This window comes from Sminthopsis crassicaudata, chromosome 1, assembly GCF_048593235.1.
Source record: "Sminthopsis crassicaudata isolate SCR6 chromosome 1, ASM4859323v1, whole genome shotgun sequence".
NCBI classification, from domain to species: Eukaryota; Metazoa; Chordata; class Mammalia; order Dasyuromorphia; family Dasyuridae; genus Sminthopsis; species Sminthopsis crassicaudata.
In genome coordinates this window covers 744924419-744947276 of record NC_133617.1, presented here as the reverse complement: position 1 = coordinate 744947276, position 22858 = coordinate 744924419, and the positions used below count along the sequence as shown (strand labels likewise).

At 45.3% G+C, this 22858-nt stretch overlaps 1 protein-coding gene across 1 annotated transcript in view; it reads right to left on the bottom strand.

The window, feature by feature from the left end:
- ARHGEF3 (Rho guanine nucleotide exchange factor 3) overlaps positions 1-22858 on the bottom strand; it is a 232921-nt gene that overhangs the window by 186470 nt on the left and 23593 nt on the right. The window contains 1 exon segment of the mRNA XM_074284416.1: positions 21429-21518. Coding sequence (XP_074140517.1) covers positions 21429-21490 — 62 coding nt within the window. The 5' untranslated portion in view covers positions 21491-21518.

The following is a 22858-nucleotide window of genomic DNA, read 5'->3' as shown; positions in this document are numbered from 1 at the left end:
AACATTTTGCTTATGTCAACTCACTGGCCCCATGAGTCTCCCTTTCCATCTGCTCAAGGCAGATGTGCTGTCTTAATGAACAGGCTCTGTGAGAGCTTCTTTATCCCCACAGAAGATACCTTTGGCTGACACACATGTCTCTCGCACACCTTGTCACCATCAGAACATGGATGACCAAGGTTGTCTCCGTTGGATCTTTCAGGGAATCTTGAATCGTTGAGATCTATTCATTAATTGGCAGAGCACTTTTGATGATATTTTGCTCTAGTGAATCAAATATTTATTTTATAACCAATGAACAATGAATACAACAGGACCTTGTAATCCCTTTTTCTCTCTGTCAGTTTTGTGATGGTAAAAATGGAACAATACTTGGAAAAGCCTGTCGGTCCCCTCAATGCAGATAAAGGTGATTCATGAAAAATGATAGTGGTAGGGGTCAGTCTTCCACCATCCTCATCCACAGAGCTGTTCCAAAGAGCTTAATCTCCTAAAGGGGGGCTGCCCATAGCCTCCATGCCTTTCTGCTGGGTAAGGTGACAAAATGGGCTGCCACAAACATTTTTGCACATGTGAGTCCCTTTCCCTCCTTAAAAATCTCTTTGGAATAAAATCCCAGAAGAAACACTGCTGGGATCAAAGGGGATGCACAGTTTGATAGCTTTTTGAGCATTCTCAATGAGTTCAAAACCAGCCTTAGACACTAGCTACCTGTATGACCCTGTCCAAATCATTTAACCTTGCTTGCCTCAGTTTCTTCTTCTGTAAAATGAGCTAGAGAAGGAATTGGCAAACCACTCTAGTATCTTTGCCAAGAAAATCCCAAATGGAGTCACAAAGAGTCAGACGCAACTGAAAATAACTGAACAAGAACCATGCTGATAAATTCCTTGGTTTAAGGAATTAAACTTTATGGTTTAATTCTTATGGTGGGCATAAGAAATAACTGTGAATTGAATTTGTTCGGGCTGAATTAACTTAAATCCAACATAGAAGATGACTCAAGAACCCTGCCCTTCATGCATTAGAACAAATGTGTCCTTATAGGTATATAATATCTATTATTCACGTTAGACCGTAAATCATTTTTCTGATTGGCAACATTCATTTGGGATACAGGCCTAAAATACACAAATTTGCCATTTTCCCTTTCAGACAATGAGTTCTTTCCTGAGGTTATGGATACACTAACACAAGGGCCTTTCCTTCCAAAGAAGTCAACTCACAACATTGGGACCAGTCCCATGCAAGCCCAACATGGAATTCGGAAAAGGAAACTTTCCAGATGACAAATGGAATTTTTTTTTCGCCATCGTTTCCTCTAGGATCAGATATTCAGAACATGCCATGACAGGGAAATAACCTTTCATGTTGCCAATAAACCCAAAGGTCTAGAAAAGTACCTGCGCTCTCATACCAACTTGCAAATCCAAAGAGAAAATCAAAAGCCAAAGAGAGAAAACCACATTAGAGTCACCATTTGTCAACTAGTGGACAAGCCGATGAATTCTGCTTATGTTTATGCCTGAATGTTTTTCCGCATGGCAGTTTGGCAAGGGAAAAAGTCACGTAATCTCCAATGCGTTGAGTATTTTTTTTTATTTTGGTGGCTTCTCTTTCCAACTACAAGCCAATCAGCTTGTACAGAGGGCCCTCAACTGTCTTCCCACTGTCTCTGGGGGTTCCATAGCATGACTGACTGGGCGCCAGCCTTCTACTCCAACCCACTCAATGTACAAATGAGGAAATTGAGGTGAAAATCTTGGGATCATAAATATGGAGCCAGATGGGGCTTTAGAGGCCATTTAGTTTGACAGGTGATAAAACAAGAACTAAGAGAAGTGAAGAGTCACCCAATATTACATTAGTGAATAGCAGAACTGGCTTTCCTTTCATTTCCAAAGAAAAAAAAACGAACTTGAAAATCAGAAAGATACAGAATCCAAAACCCAATACTGAGTTCTGAGCCATAAACCTGACTCCAGGCCCAATAACCACTATATGTCGATAAGACTCCATTGAAATGTATATTAAAAGGAAGAAGTGGGGCAGCGACATGGTGCAGTAGATAGAGTACCAGCCCTGAAGTTAGGAAGACCTGAGTTCAAATCTAGCCTCAGACACTTAACACTTCCTGGCTGTGTGACCCTGGGCAAGTCACTTATCCCCAATTGCCTCAGGGGGAAAAAAGGAATAAGCTAGCATGTAGTAAAGTCACAACTGAGAGAACAATCCCCCTTATCTGTTCTGTACATGAAACTGTGTTTTTATTAATTTCTAGGTAGTGATTTTAAAAGGTTTTAAAATAAATTTTCCCCAAAAAAGAATGTAGATAATTTATCACCAAGTATTGTTTCTGGATTAAATATAGAGTAGTCAGTCATAGAACAAGACTAGAAAACAGAAGAAATATAATAGCGAATATGTTTACCGAGGCAGAAACAGAAGCCCTTCATTATACTGAGGCAAAAGTAGGAGGCAGAGATTGGCCCTTAGAGACATTGCAAGTAATTTAGGTTGTGGGAGCTTGGGAAAGACACTTAACTAAAACAAGCCTCAGTTTCTCCAAAATACCCAACAAGTAATTATCAGCATTTGCACAGCACTTTGGGAAGGGCATTATTCCATGTCATCTCACTACAGTGTCACCATTCAGCACAGTGTAGGTGCTACTCATGTCTCTGGACCCCAATTTAAAGAGGTTCAGGGAGAAGGGACACCAGGAGGATGATAGTGCAGAAGTCCCGATAGGTTAATATACAATGTGCTGATTGACTCAATGAGATTTGCCTCTTCTCACTGACGGGGACTCAAGTCCTGCCTTCCTGGCTTTGACTGAAGCCAGCTCCCTCTCTACCAGGTCCAGCTGCTGTTCTAGTTGGAATTGCGATCGAAGACAAAAACAAAAAACAGCCAACTCTAAGAATCCAATGCTGGCCCTGAAGCTAAATGGTAACTGCCTAGCCTGAGGTGAGAAAAGAGTCAGCCCTTTTCATGGTCTCAGAGTAGCTGAAAGAATATATATAGAAACCCTCTAAGCAGCATTAAGGCAATTCGAGAAGCCCAACATGGGCCTCACCCCGACTCCAGCAGCCAGAGCTGACTCTGTGCCCCATATCAAAGGGCCATAAGGATTCTAGCTTGTTAAACAGACCCTGTAACCTTGCCTCACTCTAGTCCATCAGCCAGGGCAGCTTCCTGATCATGAGACAGTCACTGGGTGCTCCCTTTCCATCAGTTCCCAATCCCAGATCACGAGTGGCCAGTAAGAAACAAGCTCAGGCCTCTTCTGGTCCAGCCTCTGATTCTGAAGGCAAAGATCTAAGGTAGAGATCAGTCATCAGCAGGTTCCTCTCTGGCTGTGGCCAGAGGGCCTGGGGTCAATTCCTCCTCTGACATGGACTCTAAACCATTTACTGCCCAACACTTCTGTTTCCTCACTGGTGCTGTGACCCAGGTAAAATTCCTGAATGTTGCTGAGACTCAGCTTCCCCAGCAAGCTCTAAATTCTAGCACCTGGTGAATCCTGGCTAAGTCACTTAACTCCATGAGCCTCCTCTTCATCTGGAAAAGAAGGTTAATACTACTTATGGAATCTGCCTCATTAGCTAATTGTGAGGATCATGATGAGATGTCAAATTCGATATAAATGTCTGTTATTAGTAATTATTAGGCTGCCAAGTGGTATACTGGATAGAATGCTGGACAGGAAATCAAGTGGATCTGAGTTAAAATCTGGTTTGACTACTTATTAGCTGGGCAACCCTGAGCAAGTCACTTAATCTCTCTCTCTCTCTTTGCCCTTCTCTCATCTCTCTCTCTCTCTCCCCTTCTCTCATCTCTCCCTCTGTCTTTCCCTCTCTTTGTCTTTCTCTGTCTCTCCCTCTCATCTCTCTGTCTCTCTCTTTTCCCTTCTCTCATCTGTCTCTGTCTCAGCTTTCTTTCCTCTCATCTGTTTCTTATAGTATCTCTCTCCTCTTATTTCTCTTTCTCCTCTCATCTCTCTCTTTCCCCTTCTCACATCTCTCCTCTCATCTCTGTCTCTGTCTCTCAGCTTTCTTTCCTCTCATCTCTTTTTGTCTCTCTTATTTCTCTCTCTTCTCTGATCTCTCTCCTCTCAATTCTCTCTTTCTGTCTCCCCTTCTCTCATCTCTCCTTTCATCTCTGTCTCTGTCTCTCTCTCTCAGCTTTCCTCTCATCTCTCTGTCTCTTTTTGTCTCTCTTATTTCTCTCTCTTCTCTGATCTCTTTCCCCTTCTCATATCTCTCTCTCCTCTCAATTCTTTCTCTGTCTCTGTCTCTGTCTCTCTCAGTTTCTTCATTTGATTAAAGCCCCTATCTTGTAAGGCATCAGGAGACAAACTATTTAAGTGCTTTGTGAATTATTAAAACCCTACAGAAATGCTCTTGTTGTCAGTTTTATAGGCCTTTGATGACCACACATGACCGCTGCTCCTTCCTACCATTAGATTGCAGATTCTAGAGGCCAAAGATCCCTCCTTGCTGCCCAGCCTCCCCTCCTTCCCCCTCCCCCCCAGCACAGAGCCTGGCACACGGCTCCAGAGCCTGGAGCATTTCGATGCTGGTTCAATCCAAAGTGACTCACTTTCATCTAGAGTTTATTTTGGCTCCTTGGCTTGTCAATAGGTTCATAAATCAGCAAAGCGAGAGATTTATTTCCCCCCGACTAGCTTGAAAAACCAGTAGTTCCTGATACCGCAGCACAGGACATGTTATCACAGTGGTTAGAAAAACCCTTTCAATGATTCGGATCAAATTGTGTCTACACCAGAAACACGCTGTGTGTGCCCATGGGTATTCACACGTGTGCTCGTGTACACATATGTGCATGCTGTTGCTCAGGGCATCCCCCCAGGTCTGATTATTTCAAGATCTTGTTTGGAAAGTTACATGTTTCACAATGAAAAAGATGAGTTTCCTATAAAGCCGAGCTAGTTTTTTTTTTCCTTGAGGGGCGATTCCTTTTCTTTTTATTACAGACCCCATATTCTCTCTCTTTTGCTCACTTATTCTCTGTCTCTCATCTCTCCCTTTCTCTGTCTCTGTCTCTATCTCTCTTCTCATCTCTCTCTGTGTCTTCAGAAACAAGCAGTCACACCTGGAGTTTGCCTCAGTTAACCCTTCTTCCTCTGTGGGAGACTCTCCACGGGTGAGCAGCCCTTCTGCTGGACACAAGTCACTCTCCCTCCCCAGCCCTGAGGTGGGGGTAGGGGGTTACTCAAGCCTCATCCAAGAAAAATGGAAAAAGAGAGACAGAGACAGAGACAGAGAGAAACACAGAGAGACAGAAAGAGAGAGAGACAGAGACAGAGACGGAGAGCAAGTGTATCTCCATCTACAAGCTGGTAAGGCACTCTGTCCACTGGGAGTGAGCCTCCTTGCCTCTCTGCCCTCAGCTACCTAACCCCAATCATGGCTTCCCTCAGGCCACGGGCTCCCTCCCAAGCCCCCGTGGGCAATGACTTGGGTCTGGCCTGGTTCCACATGGCTGGTGTCCAGACAGAGCAGGGCAGCCCCTGGGCCTCCGTCCCAGGCTTGATGTGCCGGGCTTTGCCGGGAGGGAGAAGGGCGGCTGTGGCCAGCAGCTCTGCCCGGTGGGCAGCCCCCACGGGATTGTCCCGGCTGGCTCTGCCGTCAGAAGTTTGCCAAAGGGAGCTGAACAATGTGAATTCTTCAGCCTGGGTGTGGTGGAAAACCCCCCGACTTGCCTCCAAGTCAGATCTGGGGTTTCTGGACCCTATTCTGCTGCCAACTCCCCAGGAGATCCTGGGAGACTGTAACCCATCCCTGGGGCCCCGGCCTCCTCCTCCTGGTCCCGAGAGTCCTTGGTGGCCCCAGCACTAAGGCAGGATGCTCTCCCTTCTCCTGTTTCCCTCCCTGGCTCCTGGCAGACTTGGCTCAAGGGCCACGAGGGGCACAGTGGCCAGAGCCCCGTGCATGGAGACAGGAAAACATAAGTTCAGATCTGACCCCCGACACATAACAACTCTGACTCTGGACACGTCACTACCTCAGTTTCCTCAGCTGTAAAATGGGGCTAATCATAGCACTGACCTCCCAGGGGGTTATGAAAATCAGCTGAGACAGATCAAGGCAAGTGCTCTGCAAACCAGACTCAGCTCCAGGTCAATCACAAAGCCCAGGCCGAGTGTTCTGGGCCTGATAAAGGCTCTTACGATGCCATCATTCAAGGCTCACAGCCCAGTCTGCCAGGGAGATGAGGCTAAGTTCAGAAATGGGAAGCCCATGTCGCTATAAGGTTCTTCCCTAAACTCTCCCCACTCCAAGCAGCTGGGAGAGAACCCCCAGCATCCACTGGGGGAATTTTTCAATAATTATTTATTATAATAAACATTTCAAATAAATTATGTACACTCTTTGCTTATGGTTGTGTTCCCAGTACTCAGCTTGGGCCTAAGCCAGAATCAACACTCTCGCTTTCTTGCTCTCCTCCTCCTCCTCTTCTTTACTCTTCCTCCTCCTCATCATCATCTCTAGCACCCTAAGGGGACAAAACGCCTCCCACAGAGTGTCTCATTTAGTTTGGTTCTCACACCCACTTGGGAAGGAAGTACCATTAGTATTTCCATTTCACTGCTATTCCAGGCTGAAACAACTGAAGAGATTTGTCCGAAGTAACACAGCTAATAAGTGTCTGAGGCAGGATTTGAACTCATGTTTTTCTGGCTCAACCAGAGCCTGCAGCCCCTCCGCCAGTCCCTTGCTGCTTCTAGGTGCCAGGTGGGGCTCACCCTAAGGGCACGGAGTAGGGCACGCACGAGTCCAATAAGCCAACAGTTATTAATTAAGCATCAACTGGATGCCCAAGCCCTGTGCAAGGAACACGAGACAGGTTACGACACGTCAAAAATGAAAAGCGGTTCGGGGGATGTGCAGGAAGGATGCCAAAAACAGAGACATAAAGGGAGGGAAAGAAGAAAGGTCAAAGGGAGTGGAGAGGAAGGGGAGACTTGGCAACGGGGAGCCCCAATACCAGAGCCAGACACCCACCTGCCACTGACAGGAGGACATGGACCTGAGCAGCCTCTGAAGGGCTGTGCCTGGGCCAATAGTGGGAATCTCACATCCATGAGCTCCCAGAATCCTTGGCTAGTGCCCAGCTCTTTCCAGCCAGGACCCTCCCAACCAGACCTAGTGTCATCCAAGGGCTTGCCCCTTCGGGTCTCTGAAGGAGAATTCCTGATACCTCTGCTGCCCCAGAGCAAGTCAATAAGGGGAGTCTGGGGGGATTGGACTGGGAAACCTCTCCCTGCCTCAGCTGGGTTTTCTGTGGTTCCCCAGGTCAGCTCCTTCTCCCATTTCTCATTATCCCAGGCTCACCGGGTCAGCCCAGGCCACATGGAAGCCCGGGCATGTAACGTCACTCTGGGCAGGGATTGTTTTTGAGGAAAAACACCAGCATCTGCGTTTCATTTTTTTTCTGGCTGGGGCTAGCCCTGGGAGCACCCCATCCCCATGTCCAGCAAGAAGGCAGGAAAATCAAGTGCGATGCAATGGGGATTTCCTCTTTTCTTCCCAAACTCACCACCAGGAAGATGCTTCATTAAGGTCATGTGAGAGGCAGCTTCATTCACCTAGACCTCCAAGAGCCTCCCATTCATTCCCTCTCTCCTCTTCTGCCCTAGCAAAGTTCATTGTAAATTCAGATGAAGGCAAAATTAAACACAAATCTCCATCTATCCTCCTGGACTCTTAGAAATGGCAACTTCTTCAGCCATTAATCCACAAGCATTTATTAAGCACCTCTTACATGCCAGCTGATATGCACAAGGCAGAAGAATTCTTGGGCTGGAGAAACCTAATTTGTCTCTAATTTTCTGAAGGGAAATATTCAGATTTAGGCAAAATCAAATGCTGACACAAATCTCTGTCTTTCTGGACTCTTAGAAATAGCAACTTCTTCATCCATTAATCCACAAGCATTTATTAAGCACCTTTTATATGCCAGCTGATATGCACAAGGCAAGAAGAATTCTTGAGTTGGAGAAATCTAACTTGTCTCTAATTTTTTGAAGGGAAATAAAGAAAAACTCAAATATGTATCCATATACACAAGCACATATGCATGCAAACCTTTGTACCTTCAGTGCTAAGCACACTGCTCAGCACATAGTAGGCACTTCATAACTACAGTGGACTTGACAGGCAACCCAAAATACTAAAGTTGATCTATGATCTCAGCCATTCCTGAGCCCCTACCAGTTAGGATTCTTACAAGGTGCTAAGTCACTGGAATGGATATAATTATCTAATTTGCATGGTACTTAACAATTCTCTAGTCCAGTAATGTATTTATTAGAATTCCATGAGATTCACACCTTTAAGAGAGCATTCTTTTAAGGAGCTCCCACAAGCCCACTGTAACCCACAATCCACTCTCAGAGGCGGAGTCTGATCCCACACTCTAGGAGATTCAGAATCAAGAGGGATTCAAGATTCCACCTAGGTGCTGGCTGGAAAGATTGGGGATTCAGAGAGGCTGGAGGCTGAAGGACAAACCTTTGGACTCTGAGACATTCAGACAAGAGCCAAGAAGAGAGATAGGCCTCTACTAAAGCTAACCGGGCCCCAGGAAAAGATCCAGGATTTTGAAGGACACAGTAGAGGATCTGGACTTTAGCTCCTGGCTGCATTTTGGGATTATTGAACTGAACTGAAGCCAAGGCTGCCTCCAGAAGCTCCCCAAGGGATCTGCTCCCAGAGAAAGATCACAATCTAGAGAAACAGAAGATTATACCTACCAAGGACTCAGAACACGCCCTACCCACACCTCCCCATCCCTAGAAACCTTTATCTCCTAAACAAAGTTCCCTAAACAAGGATGCCACATGACTTGATGTCTCTGAATACCAGAGGATCAATCTGGCTGGCTGGCCAGCCACTGTCCGGCTCTTTCATGTGACCGGCCCAAATTCTCTTTCTCCCATGAGATCTCTCAATGTATGGGGCCATTTTTCTGTATCATTTCTCACTGAGTATAAATCATACATTCCCATGCCCCCCAATAAAAACCCATCTTTATTTTTAGAAGCAGTAGTGTTCCAGGTCTCCTATCCCATAAGCCACCTGGGAGAAGATAAGCTTTGGGAAAAACAGACTCCAGACTAAAGAGAGCTTTGCAATCTCCTGAATCCCAAAGCCAAATTGCTTCTCCTACTGGGACTCAACCCCAACCTCGGCTATTTGTCCATCTACACTATCCCACAATCACATGTTGTGTGTTGGACATGCTCAACAGAGAATCCATCCAAAGGCATGCTGAAATCTGGAAAAGAGAGATTTTCCATCCACTTAGTGTTCTCTGTGTGGATGGACAGATTATATTCCTTTGGGTATGGATTATATGTGAAGAATAGGTCACATACATACATATGGAAATACATGTATGTCTACATGCCAGATTTACAGAAATAATTTCAAGATAGCGAGATAACGAGATAGATTTTCTGTGACAAAATGAAATGCATGTGCCATCACCCACAGAAAGAACTGGTAATACTCTTCTCCAAAGAAGGAATCAATCAACCTAGAAATTTTTATTAAGTCCTTCCTATATTCCAGGGATTGCGCTAGATGCTGGGAACCTTAAATTTGGAGAAGGGGTTTTGTTTATGTTTTAATATTTTGCATTCTCCCTAGCTTACTGTGAGCATTTTTTTTAAAACAAGAGCTTCAACACTGAACTTTGTCAATTATTAATTACTAATGAACAGAGAGCCAGCCTTGGATTCAGGAAGAGATCAAATCCTGCTGTAGGCCTGACTGGGTAAATCGCAACCCTCAGGGGCCCGGCCAGCTCTTCAAGACTCTAAGTAAAAGGTCAGTGTTGACCTTGCATGAGAGGGGAGTTTCCTCACGCTGGACTCCCTGTATCAATGAAATCACTGGTCCGGTCTTAAAGTGACAGGCTTTGGGAAGGGATCTGGAGCAGAAGCATTTGCGGTTTGTTTGTTGAATATGCCCTTGCCCAGTTCCAACCTGTAAATGTTAAAAGTTCTTGGGTTAAGATTTTATTCCTTAGCTTGACTATTTATTTGATCACCCCGCTAGCTGACAGACTTGAAGGGCTGGATAATAATGCTGTGGCAGTTCAGAAAAGTGGGCGATCAGCTGGAGGGGTCAGCAAAAGCTTCAGGGAGGGAGGAGGCCTTTGGCTGCTCCCGGAGGAACTCTCTGAAGTGGCTACCCAGCAGAAAGGAATGAAAGTATTATTGCACACAGTATAAAGAACATATACAGTCACACTAAAAAAGAACATTCTATCAGCTACACCCAGAGAAGGAACACTGGGAATTGAGTGTAAACTTTGAACTATTGTCTTTCGACCCAGGTTACTTTTACCTTCTGAATCCAATTCTTCCTGTGCAACAAGAAATTCGGTTCTGCACACATGTATTGTATCTAGGATATACTGTAACACAATGGACATATATGGGACTGCCTGCCATCTAGGGGAGGGGGTGGAGGGAAGGAGGGGAAAATTCGGAAAAGAAGTGAGTATAAGGGATAATGTGGTAAAAAAAAATTACCCATGCATATGTACTGTCAAAAAAATTATAATTATAAAATTAATTTAAAAAAAATAAAAAAGAACATTCTAGTTTGGAGATTTAGTTATCGAAAAAAGAATGATAGGGTGGAAATTCAAGAAAGGAAATCAAATGAAATTTAAAACAGGACTACTAAGCTCTAGCCACCAAGGCTGCCTGGGCTTTTTCTAGGCACTGGTTTTATAATTAGGACCTGGATTCAAATCCCACCTGTACCACTTAACTACATTCTATGATCTTGAGCAAACTATTTAACCAACCTGGACCTCAATTCCCTCATCTGTAAAATGAGCAGATAATCCCTAAGAGTCTCTTCTTACTCTAAATCTATGACCTAACTCAGCCTCCCTAGTCTCCTCTCCCCTCTGACTGGAGAGCAGAGAACCAAACTCCTCCCAATTCCTTCCTTTATAGAGGGCTGAAGCTGAACTCTGAGCTGGCTCCATTCAGGCTGACTTTAACTCCATGGAAGGGGGTCCATCCCTCTCCTCTGCCTCCTTTTCTGTTTTGTCTCTTGAGATTGCAAGCTCCTGGAAGGCAGGAACCGAGTTTCTTTTCATTAATTGTATGTTAGCACCTGGCACATACTAAGTACTTAATCAGTGTGTGCTAGATTGGATTCTAGAAGTCATCTAGAGCAATCCCCAAGCTAATGAAGGAAAGGAGGGGCCAAGAAATGACTCTCACAGTGTCAAGATTTGAACTCAGGCACTACCACCCAAGACAAATACCACCTGACATTCCCTCTTCACCTAAAGACTTCCTAAATGGGGATGATTGGTGCTCATAATTTCTTTTCTTTTTTTTTTTTAATACCAATTTATTTATTTGTTTGTTTCATTTTATTTTTATTTTTACATTTTTTTATAGCTTTTTATTGACAAAACATATGCATGGGTAATTTTTCAACACTGACCCTTGCAAAACCTTCTGTTCCAACTTTTCCCCTCCCCTAGATGACAGGTAGTCCCATTCATGTTAAATATGTTAAAGTATATGTTAAATACAATATACATATACATATTTATACAGTTCTCTTGCTGCATGAGAAAGATTGGATCTAGAAGGAAGGCAAAAAAATATCCTGAGAAGGAAAACAAAAATGGTGCTCAAAATTTCAATCATCAAGCATTCACTAAGAACTCCCCCAGGGCAGGACTCTGCTAGGTACAGTGAACGTCACTGACAACCTCTTTTGACCTGTCCCCACCATCAGCCCGAAACACTTCACTCCTTCCCCAATTCTCCCCCCATTTTTTAAAGGAGATCCCAGGTAGGGAAAGTCCAATTAATCACCCACACCCCAATCCATCCCAGAGATCCCGGTTGCCAGGGGGAGCAGGGTGGGTCTGGGGGAACAGTCCTTTGATGTCCCTTCTCCAGATGGCCAAACCATACAGACCGAAACAGCTGCCCCTAAAAATATACCTCATGTGGTCATATGGAATGCATGAGCAGCTGGGCTTGTCCTTTCCAAAGCAATGTGGACAGGACGGGGTGGGCTGGGGGCTGGCGGGGCTGCCTCGTAAATGCTCCAAGGAACACTATCCCCAAAGCCCTGAGGTAGCACGGGAAAGAATAAAAAGAAAGAATAGAAATGAGCTTCACAAGCTCCAAAACTCCCTAATTATAAAGTATCCTATGATCTTGGAGACTAAAATAATATTATGGTAATATCATTAGACTATTTTATTAATATTACTCTCTTCCATTATGGCAATCACTATAATGACTGACATTTCAAGCTCAAGGCTTCCCTAAGCCTTTTGGGCTTATATGCTAACAATATCTGCTAAATATAGACACTTAGCTTCTCTGTCCTTAAAAGGTATTGGAACCGTCCTGGAGACTTCATTACTCAGGAGACTAAGGGTGCACTGCCATGGCTTTCTGGTGGCCCAGGAACAAAAAGCCAGAGCCTCCTCTCGGATTCCTGACCCCTCACCCCTGAACCAGCGCAGTCGGTTCAGGAGGCCCAGAAACAGAGCCCAGAGGAATCACTGCTGTATCCCAGTTGGCCGACCTTGGGCTGCCATGACTCAGCAGTGGCCAGTGGTGTCCCACTTCATCCCAGTTCTGCACATGAACCACTGGAGCATCCACGGCCTATGACCCCAGATACTATCTCACCCAAACCTCGCCAATAACTAGCGATATCATTTCTTTCTTAATTTTTTTTTTGCTCCAAATGCTATTTCATCAATATAGGGAATCATTTTGTGGAAACCTCTGCACCAACACCAACCCATTAATTAGTAAACTGACAGTTTTAGGGGGTGCCTGGGCCGCAGAGAGAGGCTCAGTGACTCGCCATCCCTTTGTCCACTACACCAGGCTGTCTCTATCCACACCACTTTATACAGAGGGTACGTGATCTGCCCATAGTCCCACACCTCCTACTACTTACGCCACACAGACCTTGCCCGTCTCAAATAAGTCAATGTCTAGAAAGCTCCTCGTACCCATAAAAAAGCGAACATACTATAAAGCCCTTTATAAATGGGAATTACCATTATTACCACTTGGGGCAAATGAGAGAATGTCTATAAGGCACTTTGCAAAGCTTCCAGTGCTCCATAAATATGAGTGACTTGTTTTTCTCATTTTATATTTGATGGCGTTCAGATGGAAACAACCCTGGGACAGGCCTTTATCCCATTAATATTATCTTACATTTAACGTCCAGGTGACTACTAGGCAGCCCTTATGGAACAAAAAATATGGAGATAGAAACTTATTTCTGAGACTCATGGAAAGCATCTTTTGGAATTCTCTTGCAACTCACGGGAGAATGGATTCCCATACGGGTTTGATTTCTTCTGCAGGTTCTCTGATTTTTATTCCATTCTAATCTCTAGCTCCTATATATTCGGTAAGGTGCCATCTAGTCTAGTGTTCTCATACTTTTATAGGATGATCTTATGTCCAAACAACTGTGGCCACAATTTTGTTTCAGATAAGGATCTGACTGAAGTACAGTTGGTTAGTTGAATTCTAAAGGATATTTGGGGGATAGCCAGGTGGAGAGATTCATTTTCCTGAGTTCAAGACTCAGACACTTATTAGCTCTGCGATCCTGGATGAGATACTTCACCCTGTTTGCCTCAGTTTCCTCATCTGTAAAATGAGTAGGAAAAGGTGATCCCACTTTGGGATCTCTGTCAAGAAAACCCTACATGGGGTGCAGGGCCTGACTGAAATAACTGGACAACACCGAATTTGTCGTACAAGAATTGCTTGCAATTACTTTATGAAGGATAGGGAGCTTCTGGAACATATTTTTGGCTATTTGTTACTCAATTCTTTTAGTCTACAGCAGTTCATTGCACATTTTCTTCTCTTCCATTATAAACTGAGCTGCCCTTTTTGTAGTGGCTAGAAACTGGAAGATGAATGGATGCCCATCAATTGGAGAATGGTCGGGTAAATTATGGTATATGAAGGTTATGGAATATTATTGCTCTGTAAGAAATGACCAGCAGGAGGAATACAGAGAGGCCTGGAGAGACTTACATCAACTGATGCTGAGTGAAATGAGCAGAACCAGAAGATCGCTGTACACTTCAACAACAATACTGTATGAGGATGTATTCTGATGGAAGTGGAAATCTTCAACATAAAGAAGATCCAACTCACTTCCAGCTGATCAATGATGGACAGAAACAACTACACCCAGAGAAGGAACACTGGGAAGTGAATGTAAACTGTTAACACTACTGTCTATCTACCCATGTTACTTCTACCTTCGGAAGCTAATAATTAATGTGCAACAAGAAAATTGAATTTACACACATACATTGTGTCTAGGTTATACTGTAACACATGTAAAATGTATGGGATTGCCTGTCATCAGGGGGAAGGAGTAGAGGGAGGGAGGGGATAATTTGGAAAAATGAATACAAGGGATAATGTTATTTAAAAAAAATTACTCATGCATATATATTGTCAAAAAAAAATTATAAATAAAATTCTAAAAATAAATAAATAAATAAATAAACTGAGCTGCCCTTCTCAGTACAATGCCCAGTTAGCAATGAGGTTTTTAAAGCATGACCCTTCTGTAATTTCTGGTGGCAATAACCCGGCCCTGCATTGCTGTCATAAATCTGCTTCTGTGGTCGTATCCTTTGGATGCTTCTACTTGGACTTGCGGTCGCTTAAGCGCATGTGAGTGTAGCCCACAAGGGGCTCTCTGGTTCCAGTCCTGAACTTTCGCTATCTCGCACACTCCATCCAGACTCTTGTTGCCCTTCCTAAGACGAGGGATCCGTCCGAACCTCTTTTCAGTCTTTATGATTGAGCTCTGTGACGGCGTCTGCTCCTGGAATGTTTCTCCCAGTTTTAACTCGCTCATCATCTCAGAATGTCTGTCGGTTCCCTCTCTCCTTTTTGAGGAAGGTGCTAACTGTGCTGTCAATGTCACCGGATGATGACCCTAGGCTTTGCTATCTATGGAGAAAATCTATTGTGATCCCCACCATCATTATTACATTCATTTAGACCAAAAATCAGGAGGGTTTTGGGCAAACAAAGCCCAGACAGGGGCCATGCCTCCAGCGAACAGTCTTTCATTTCCTTCCTCTGGGAGGACTTTCCCCAGCCTCCGGTGGTTTATCTCAGTTGCCCCTTCTGAGCTGGGGGGAAGCAGAAGTAGTCTATATAAAGAACGAGCCAACAATTTTGATAAGCAGGTGTTGGAAAAATGATAATGACCTCCTGCTACTCAGCTGGAGATGGGGAGGGGTGGAGGACAAAGGGAGCCTTGTGTCATAGCCCGGCTGGGTGGCTTCGGAACGTTTCCCCCTAAGAGAGATAGCCCCTAAACAGACACACTGAGATATGAGAAGTACCCCTAAAAGGGCTACATGAGAAGTGTCAAATTTAATTCTGTCAAAAATTCTGGGCCATGTTTACTCTTAAATGTCTTCCTAATAAAGATAGCCTTGGATAATCAATCCCTCTTCCTTTCCTTGTCTCTTCTCTTAGTTTTTTTCTCTCTGTCTCTGTCTCTGTCTCTCTCTCTCTCTCTCTCTCTCTCTCTCTCTCTCTCTCTCTCTCTCTCTCTCTGTCTGTCTGTCTCTCTCTCTCTGTCTCTGTCTCTCTCTTTCTCAGGCTGTCAAACTACATTCAAAGCAGTAGGGCAGCACTTCCCGCCTGTAAATGAATTCCCTTCTACCAGCCTTTGGAAAGAATCCAGCCCTCATAGTGAAAAGAAAAACATCAGCTGACTCCTTTTTTGAAGTAAATATGGGTAAATTGCTACTGTTCTTCCTCGTCCAACAGGCCAGTTGGGACCAGAGAGGAACATTCTCCAAATTTGAAACAATGGAAGTCACCCTCCCAGCTCCTTCTGTGCCTTGAGACCCCAGTTCCCAAACTGGATTCTCTCCCTCCCTGGAATGACCCCAAGCTCTTGAACAGAAACCCTCCCCTGAACTTACAATGATATCAAAGGCCGAAACAACAAGGTTTCAGTATCTTATCGCAGTCAGCTCCCTTTGCTTGCCTCTGAAGGTTCACGCCGGCTCTGAGTCATCAGTAAAATTGTCCAACGCATTCAAAACCCTGCACGGGAGCACCAATGTCCTATTCATGATCCTCTCTGGAAGCTGAATTCTGAGACTAGCCCTGGACAGTTAGCTAAGAGTGCACACACACACAAACACACACACAAACACACACACACTCTTTATAATTTTCAGGAAGATTGGGAGAGAGAACTGGAAAGGAAAAGGCACAACATTCCCTTAAAAAAACAGCAAAAAAAATGGCAGCCAACCTACCCACCCACCCTCAACTACCATGAGAAATCTGGTTTGGGAAAAAAAAAAATAGGATGAAAGAACACACACACACACAAAAAAAAAACGTTTAGAAGTGTAAACATAATGAAAAAGATATGATGCACTGAAAGTTACAAGCAAAATTATGGAGTAAAATTAAATTTTTTCAAAGTACAAATTAAATGATAATAAGGAAGAAATGAAATAATAGTGATATATCATGAGATAAAAAGAAAAGAAATGAGTATTATTAAGAAATCTCAAGACAAGAGAAAAGTGAAATCCAGCATTTTGCACTGGCATTTAATAAATGCTTCCTGTTTTGACTTGACTCAGCAAATTTAAAAAGGTTTATTAAAAATAAATTTTAATCAATTAAATGAAAAGCAGATTATTTTAGGAATGGAGAAGATGGTAAAAACAACAGAAGGAGCCCACAAAATTATTCTAATAGAAAAAGGTTTGGATTTTATGCCACCAAATGTGACAAGGAAAAGTTCCGAATTATTGAATTTCCCAGAATTCCATGACAAACTAAATCTATCTAATCATCCTATTTCAGGACAGCCTCATGAGAGAATTTCCCAGAAATACTGAAAAAGAAGATTCCATATCCAAAGGAGAGAATGAACTAGTCACCATTTTTTCTCAATTTCTCAATGGCCATGAGCACAGTGATTCCAATCTGTAAGGCTCAGAATTAAGGAAAACCTTGGGTTGAATGTAGCAAAATGAAATTTTACAGACAAAATAAGTGAAAGTCTCTGTGTGGGGCCAAAAAAATCAATCTCAACAGCTAAGGAATACCACTGTGGAGATTAAAAAGGTTCAAGAGACATAGTTTCTGGGTAATTTTATCACTTTATGAATGAGACCAGCACCTTATTCAGAAAAGGATGATCATTTGGCTCTGTGAGATGGAAGTCCATCATGGCGGCAGGCTCAGGACTGAAATGTTCTTTTGGAAGAGGAGTGACAGTCAGCCCTGATTAGCTGACACAATGGGAGGTGAGGGGCTGAAAGTGACATCATGAGGACACTCTTACCTCTACACTCAGCTCCCCCCAGCTTCAGGCAATCTACTCAAAGAATTTATCCCCACCCAAAGCAGAGTAAAATGCCCCACCTTAGGTTAAATTCCTTGTAAAGTGGGGTGGAATCTGACCCAGACCAAGGATGGCTAATTCAATCCTCATTATCAGTGGTGCTCTTCAAGAGACTCAACTTTTTACTTTTTAAAATCAGGACTTAAGGGGAGAACTCTAGTTATTAGCAGCCATTTCTCTCACCAGACTTTCCCACCAGAAGGCTATAAGGCAGCCATAGCGAGACGAGATTTGAGTTGAAAGCAGGTCTTAGTGGACCACAAGTTCAATGACCCAAGAGCAGGATAGGGCAGCCCAAAGAATTCACAAAATCACTGATTCTATTAAAGCCGCCATAGAGACAGCCCTGTATGCCTTTGCCATGGTTGTCTCTCACGCCTGAGATGCAAATTATCTCACTCACTGATGAATCAAGGAGATCTATTCTCCATTCTTGCAAAAATGAGGGCCTAGGTTGGTAGACACCTTTGCAACTCCAAAGGCAGGATTATATTTCCTATCCTGAAGCACAAGTCCCTCCCCTGAATCCCTATTAATTGGATGTTTCAGGCGTTCTGAGACCTGAATCTCTACCCTCATTACATAGCCAGTCCTTGTCCCCAAAAGCTTACCTTCCAGAAGGGAGAAAAGAATGGTGGAGGACTAGGGGTAAAAAACAAAAGATTCTTTTCAAATCTCAGTCCCTGCCCCCAAAGAGCTTGCACTCTTACTTTTCTTGGGGGAAAAATAACCTCTATTCTTGATTAGTCTTTGATGTTTTTGTGGCTTTAATTTTCTAATTTATGTTTCATTTCTCCAGTTAAATTTTCATAATTGTGAAAACCCAATGAATGCTAATCATTTCCCAGTCTCATTCCTCACGCTTGCTTCATGGATTGTCGGGCCTCCTCAGTCATTTCAGTCGTGTCCAGCTCTCCGGGATGCCGTTTCTTGGCAGAGACACTGGCGTGGTTGGCCATCTCCTTCTCCAGCTCATTTTACAGATGAGGAGAAGGAGACAACAGAGTCAGGAGAATTGCTTCAGGGGCGTACAGCAAGTAAGTGTCTGAGCAGGATTTGAACTCTTGAAGAGGATTCTCCCAGACTCATCACGCAGCACTCTGGGTACTGTGGCCCTCCCTAGCTACCCGCCTTCAGCAGCAGGACTTAGCTGTTCTCTACGTCCCTCTCCCAGCCCTTCCCTCTGAGATTACCTTTCATGGAACTTCCCTTTATATTCTGCGTGTGTGTGTGTGTGTGTGTGTGTGTGTGTGTGTGTGTGTGTGTAAAACCATATTTGGCATGTTGTCTTCCCCATTAGAACAAGAGCACCTTCAGGGCAAATATTTTTTGTTTTTGTTTTTTGGGGTTTTTTGTTTTGCTTTTTTTTGGCTCTCCATGTTTAGCAGAGTGCCTGGCATTTCGCAGGTGCATAATAAATGCTTGCTGAGTCCTGGAGAGGTGACAGTCCTGCTTTACTCCAGCCTGGGCAGATATCTGAGTACTATGTTCAGTTGTGAGCGCCATGATTTAGTCAAGGACATGGATAATGGGAGACTAATTCAGAAAAGGGCAATAAGAAGGTGAAGGGCCCATCTTCTCCGGATCAGCTGAGTGAACCGGCAGAACTGAGCCCAGAAAACAGAACTTGGGAGGATGTAGTGAGTGAGTTTTTTCAGGCTATCACCTCGGAGAGAAGAGACGCTGTTTGCTTGGCTCCAGAGAACAAAGCTAAGAATGATGAAGTGGCAAAGAGAGAAGTCTTCAAATAGGTGCCGTGCTATCAGAGGGCTCTGGGAAGCAGCTGCCCTGACACTTGTGCTCGAACTTTCCGGATCAGGACCAAAGCCCGGGGAATGGGCTGGGAGGGTCAGGACCAAAGCCCGGGGAATGGGCTGGGAGGGCCGGCTGCAGTCAGGCCGAGCCCCTTCCTGTCCAACAAGGCATTCTGGGGGAAAAAGCAACCTGGTTTCTCCTGGCCGACCATTTTGTTTGGAGAAGCACCAAAGAATGCAGAATGTCTTAAGTACGAATCTTAATCCTGACCCTGCCACAAACTGGAAAATGACCCTGAGTAATAAATGGATAAAAAGCACAGCAAGTGCTGGCAATACAAAAAGGAAAAAAAAACCAACGCAACAGCCCATGCTTTCTGGGAGCTCATGCCCTAACGTGGGATGGCAAGGGGGCAATGAGGTCCTAGGGATGCAGCACATGGCAAGGCCAGGGGGAGTTTGGTGTGCCCTGCCCTGCAAAGAGGGGTGTTGAGGAGCCCAGCCCACAGCCTTGGAAGGAGAGAGTGGGCTTAATGGTTGGAGTGAAAAGAGGAACAATTGGTTTCCTTCCTGAAGGGGCGGCAATGGGGAGATAGAGTCTGTGTCCAACCAGGAAGGGGACAAAGGGGCAGTGACAAAATGGTCGGGGTGGGTCAGGGCAGCTGGCTATATTTGTCCACTCAATCACATGGCTAGTGTTAGTGATCAGTGCCTTGGGGTTCTGCCCCCAGGAAAAGGGAGAAAATGATCATGGAGCAGCTCGGGGAAAAGCTGTCAAATCCTCCAGTTCCTAAGCTTAGGAGACAGGCGCTGGACTGGCAACATCCGGAAGGTAGGCCAGGGAGGACCTCCTCCAGGCCTTCAGGAAATGCCCAGGAGTGCTCCCTCATCAAGAAGGAAAGGGACATTTGGTGCAAGGCCCAGGGCAGTTCTCCCCTTGTTCCCCCTGTGAGTTTGGGTCCTCAGGACTCTCTCTAAGCCCTAGCACTGAGTCCCACCCCCCACATTTGCTGATGGCCTCTCTCTGTCTCTGCCAGATGTCATCAAAGGTGATCTATCTCATTCGTTAACAGACCCACAGCCGCAAGCTCTCAGGAGCCGTCCACCTTCATCAAGATCTCGCCAGATTCAGCAAAAGCCCCACGGCAGACCCCAACACCAGGAAAGGGTCCCGCTGCTCTCCGGCAGAGGCTGCTCTCAGTCCTCCCCAGAGGGGGATGTACATGTCTCACATCATCTCCACCCAGAAAGAGAAGCATTAGCTCACGGTCCAATACATTCCCGATCTGCTGCCCACTGCTCAGAGGAGGGGGGCTTCTTCTCGGAGGCCACAGAATTCTGGGAGCAGAGTCCCTGCCTTTCCTGCCTGCTCATCACTCTGGGCACAAAAGGTCCGTGTACCCTCTGCCAGCAGGGTCACCTCCTAGCTGACCCCACACACCCTCCCTCCAAAGCTCCAAGACACACAACGTACAGCAGGAGCAGCCTCTGGGCAGAAGGTCCAGTTCCAGGGGGATGGGAAGCCGCGCCATCCCAGATACAGCCCCAGCATTGCCATGTCTTGGCACCCCCCTATGCCCCCAGACACACAGTCTAAGGGGGCAGAGGCTGAGGAGACACGGGATCCACTCCAAAAATGTGGCTCCCCCACAAGGAGCTAAGTGAGACATGGCCACTGGAGCCACCATCCTCATCTCCCCCACCTGGCCTGGGCCCTATTCCTGGGGGGCCACCACGTCCAGAGAGGGGAGCTTCCGCCACGCCCGGCCACCACTTCCACCCTGGATGTCCTCCACTACATAATGGCAGGAGGACTCCCTGCGGGCCCACGCGTGCTCGCTGGGCTTTGTACCCACAGGACTTGGCGTGCATAAGCATTAAAGGCTACATGCACAATCTATTTGTTCCCTATGAAAAGAACCATCACCTTAGAGTGAAATCTCATCCAGGATTGGAGAAAGCCTGCGTGGAACCAGGGATGAGCCAGGGAGGGAAACTCCTTCCTCTCCCCCCTGGTGGCAGGGCAGGAGGCTGGGCAGGACACCCACCGGGGAGAGGGCTGGCAGGAGAGAAGGCCTCAGGGGCTCCTCCAGGTGACTTCCATCCTCCCAGATGCATTACGCAGCCGCTCTACAGCACGTGCTGTATTAAGTGCTGGGAAAGCAGGGAAACCCCAAGGAGCTTGAGTTCTTACCTTTCCTTCTTTTCTTCCATCCCCCTGCAGGCAAACTGGCCCATGACTGTGGAATTGTCCATTGCTGGGTTCCTAGCATTGGCCTCCGTCCTGAAAGAAAAGAACCCGTAGGTCACTCGATGAGCATTTATTAAGCGCCTTTTATGTGCCAGGCACTTGGCTAACGCTATATGCATACATGTCCAAAGGGAGACAAGTAAGTGCTTATCTTAAAAACTGAACTAATTAATCTCCCCCCTCAAACATACACACACCCAAACCTTCTCCTCTTCCAGCATCCTCCCAGCATCCCAGGCTGCTCACCTGGGACTCACCCTGCTTTCCTCACTCTGTCACCCCTCCCACCCCAGATCCAAGATGGCGCCAAAGCTTGTGGAGTTCACCGTTGCTCATCTCTCAAATTCACCCCTTCCTCTCCTCTGACCCTGCCCCGGTCAGGGCTCTTTTTTTCCCAACTTAAAATTTAAAATAAATAAATATTTTTTTAAATTTAAAAATTTAAAACTTTTAAATTTAAATTTAAATTTAAAAATTTTAAACTTTTAAACTTAAATTTAAAAATTTAAAACTTTTAAATTTAAATTTAAACATTTAAAAATAAATTTAATGAGAGGGCCCAGGCTGTAGGTCCTCTTGTTTGGCCTATGGGAGGGGTCTCTCTGCCTCAACTTCCCCTACCCACTCCCCCACTCCAGTCCATCCCCCTTCCCTCAGCCACCAAAGTGATCCATCTCCCTAACACCCACGTCTGCCCAGATCACCTCCATAGTCAATAAACTCCAGCGACCCCCTTTCACTTCCAGGATCAAATATCTGCTTGAAGTGCGAAGTCCTTCATAATTTCTGTACCCCTACCCCCATTCCCACATTCTACCCCTTCCCCTTTCCCTCCACACTCTTAGATCCAGTAATGCTGTCCAGACACTTCATTCCAGGTTCCCCCAGCCTGGAAAGCTCCTCCAGTCTGACCCTTGACCTCCCTGGCTTCCTTTAGGTCCCAGCTAAAATCCCTCCTTTTCCAGGAAGCCTTCCCCACCCCCTCTTAATTCCAGCGCATTCTCTCTGCTGAGTATTTCCCAATCATCCCCCACACGGAGCCTCTGGACACATCTCTCCCCACCAGACTGTGAGGGCCGCCAGGGCAGGGCTTGGCTTTTGCCTTTGTATCCCCGGTAGTTTTAGAACAACACTTAGCACGCAGTAGGTGCTTAATAAATGTTTGCTAACAGACCATATAACAAGCAGATTGAATAATAAATCTTACACAACAAAGGGACTCCAGACCATGCGCTGGCCACTAAATAGGGAAGGGCCATTGGGGGGATGCTCTGAACCAGGTTCTAGGAATGAGAAGAAATCTCAAATCCCCATCCCGGCCACCTAGCTGGCCCGCTCACTTAATGCTAAATTGTTTACATGCTATGTTATCA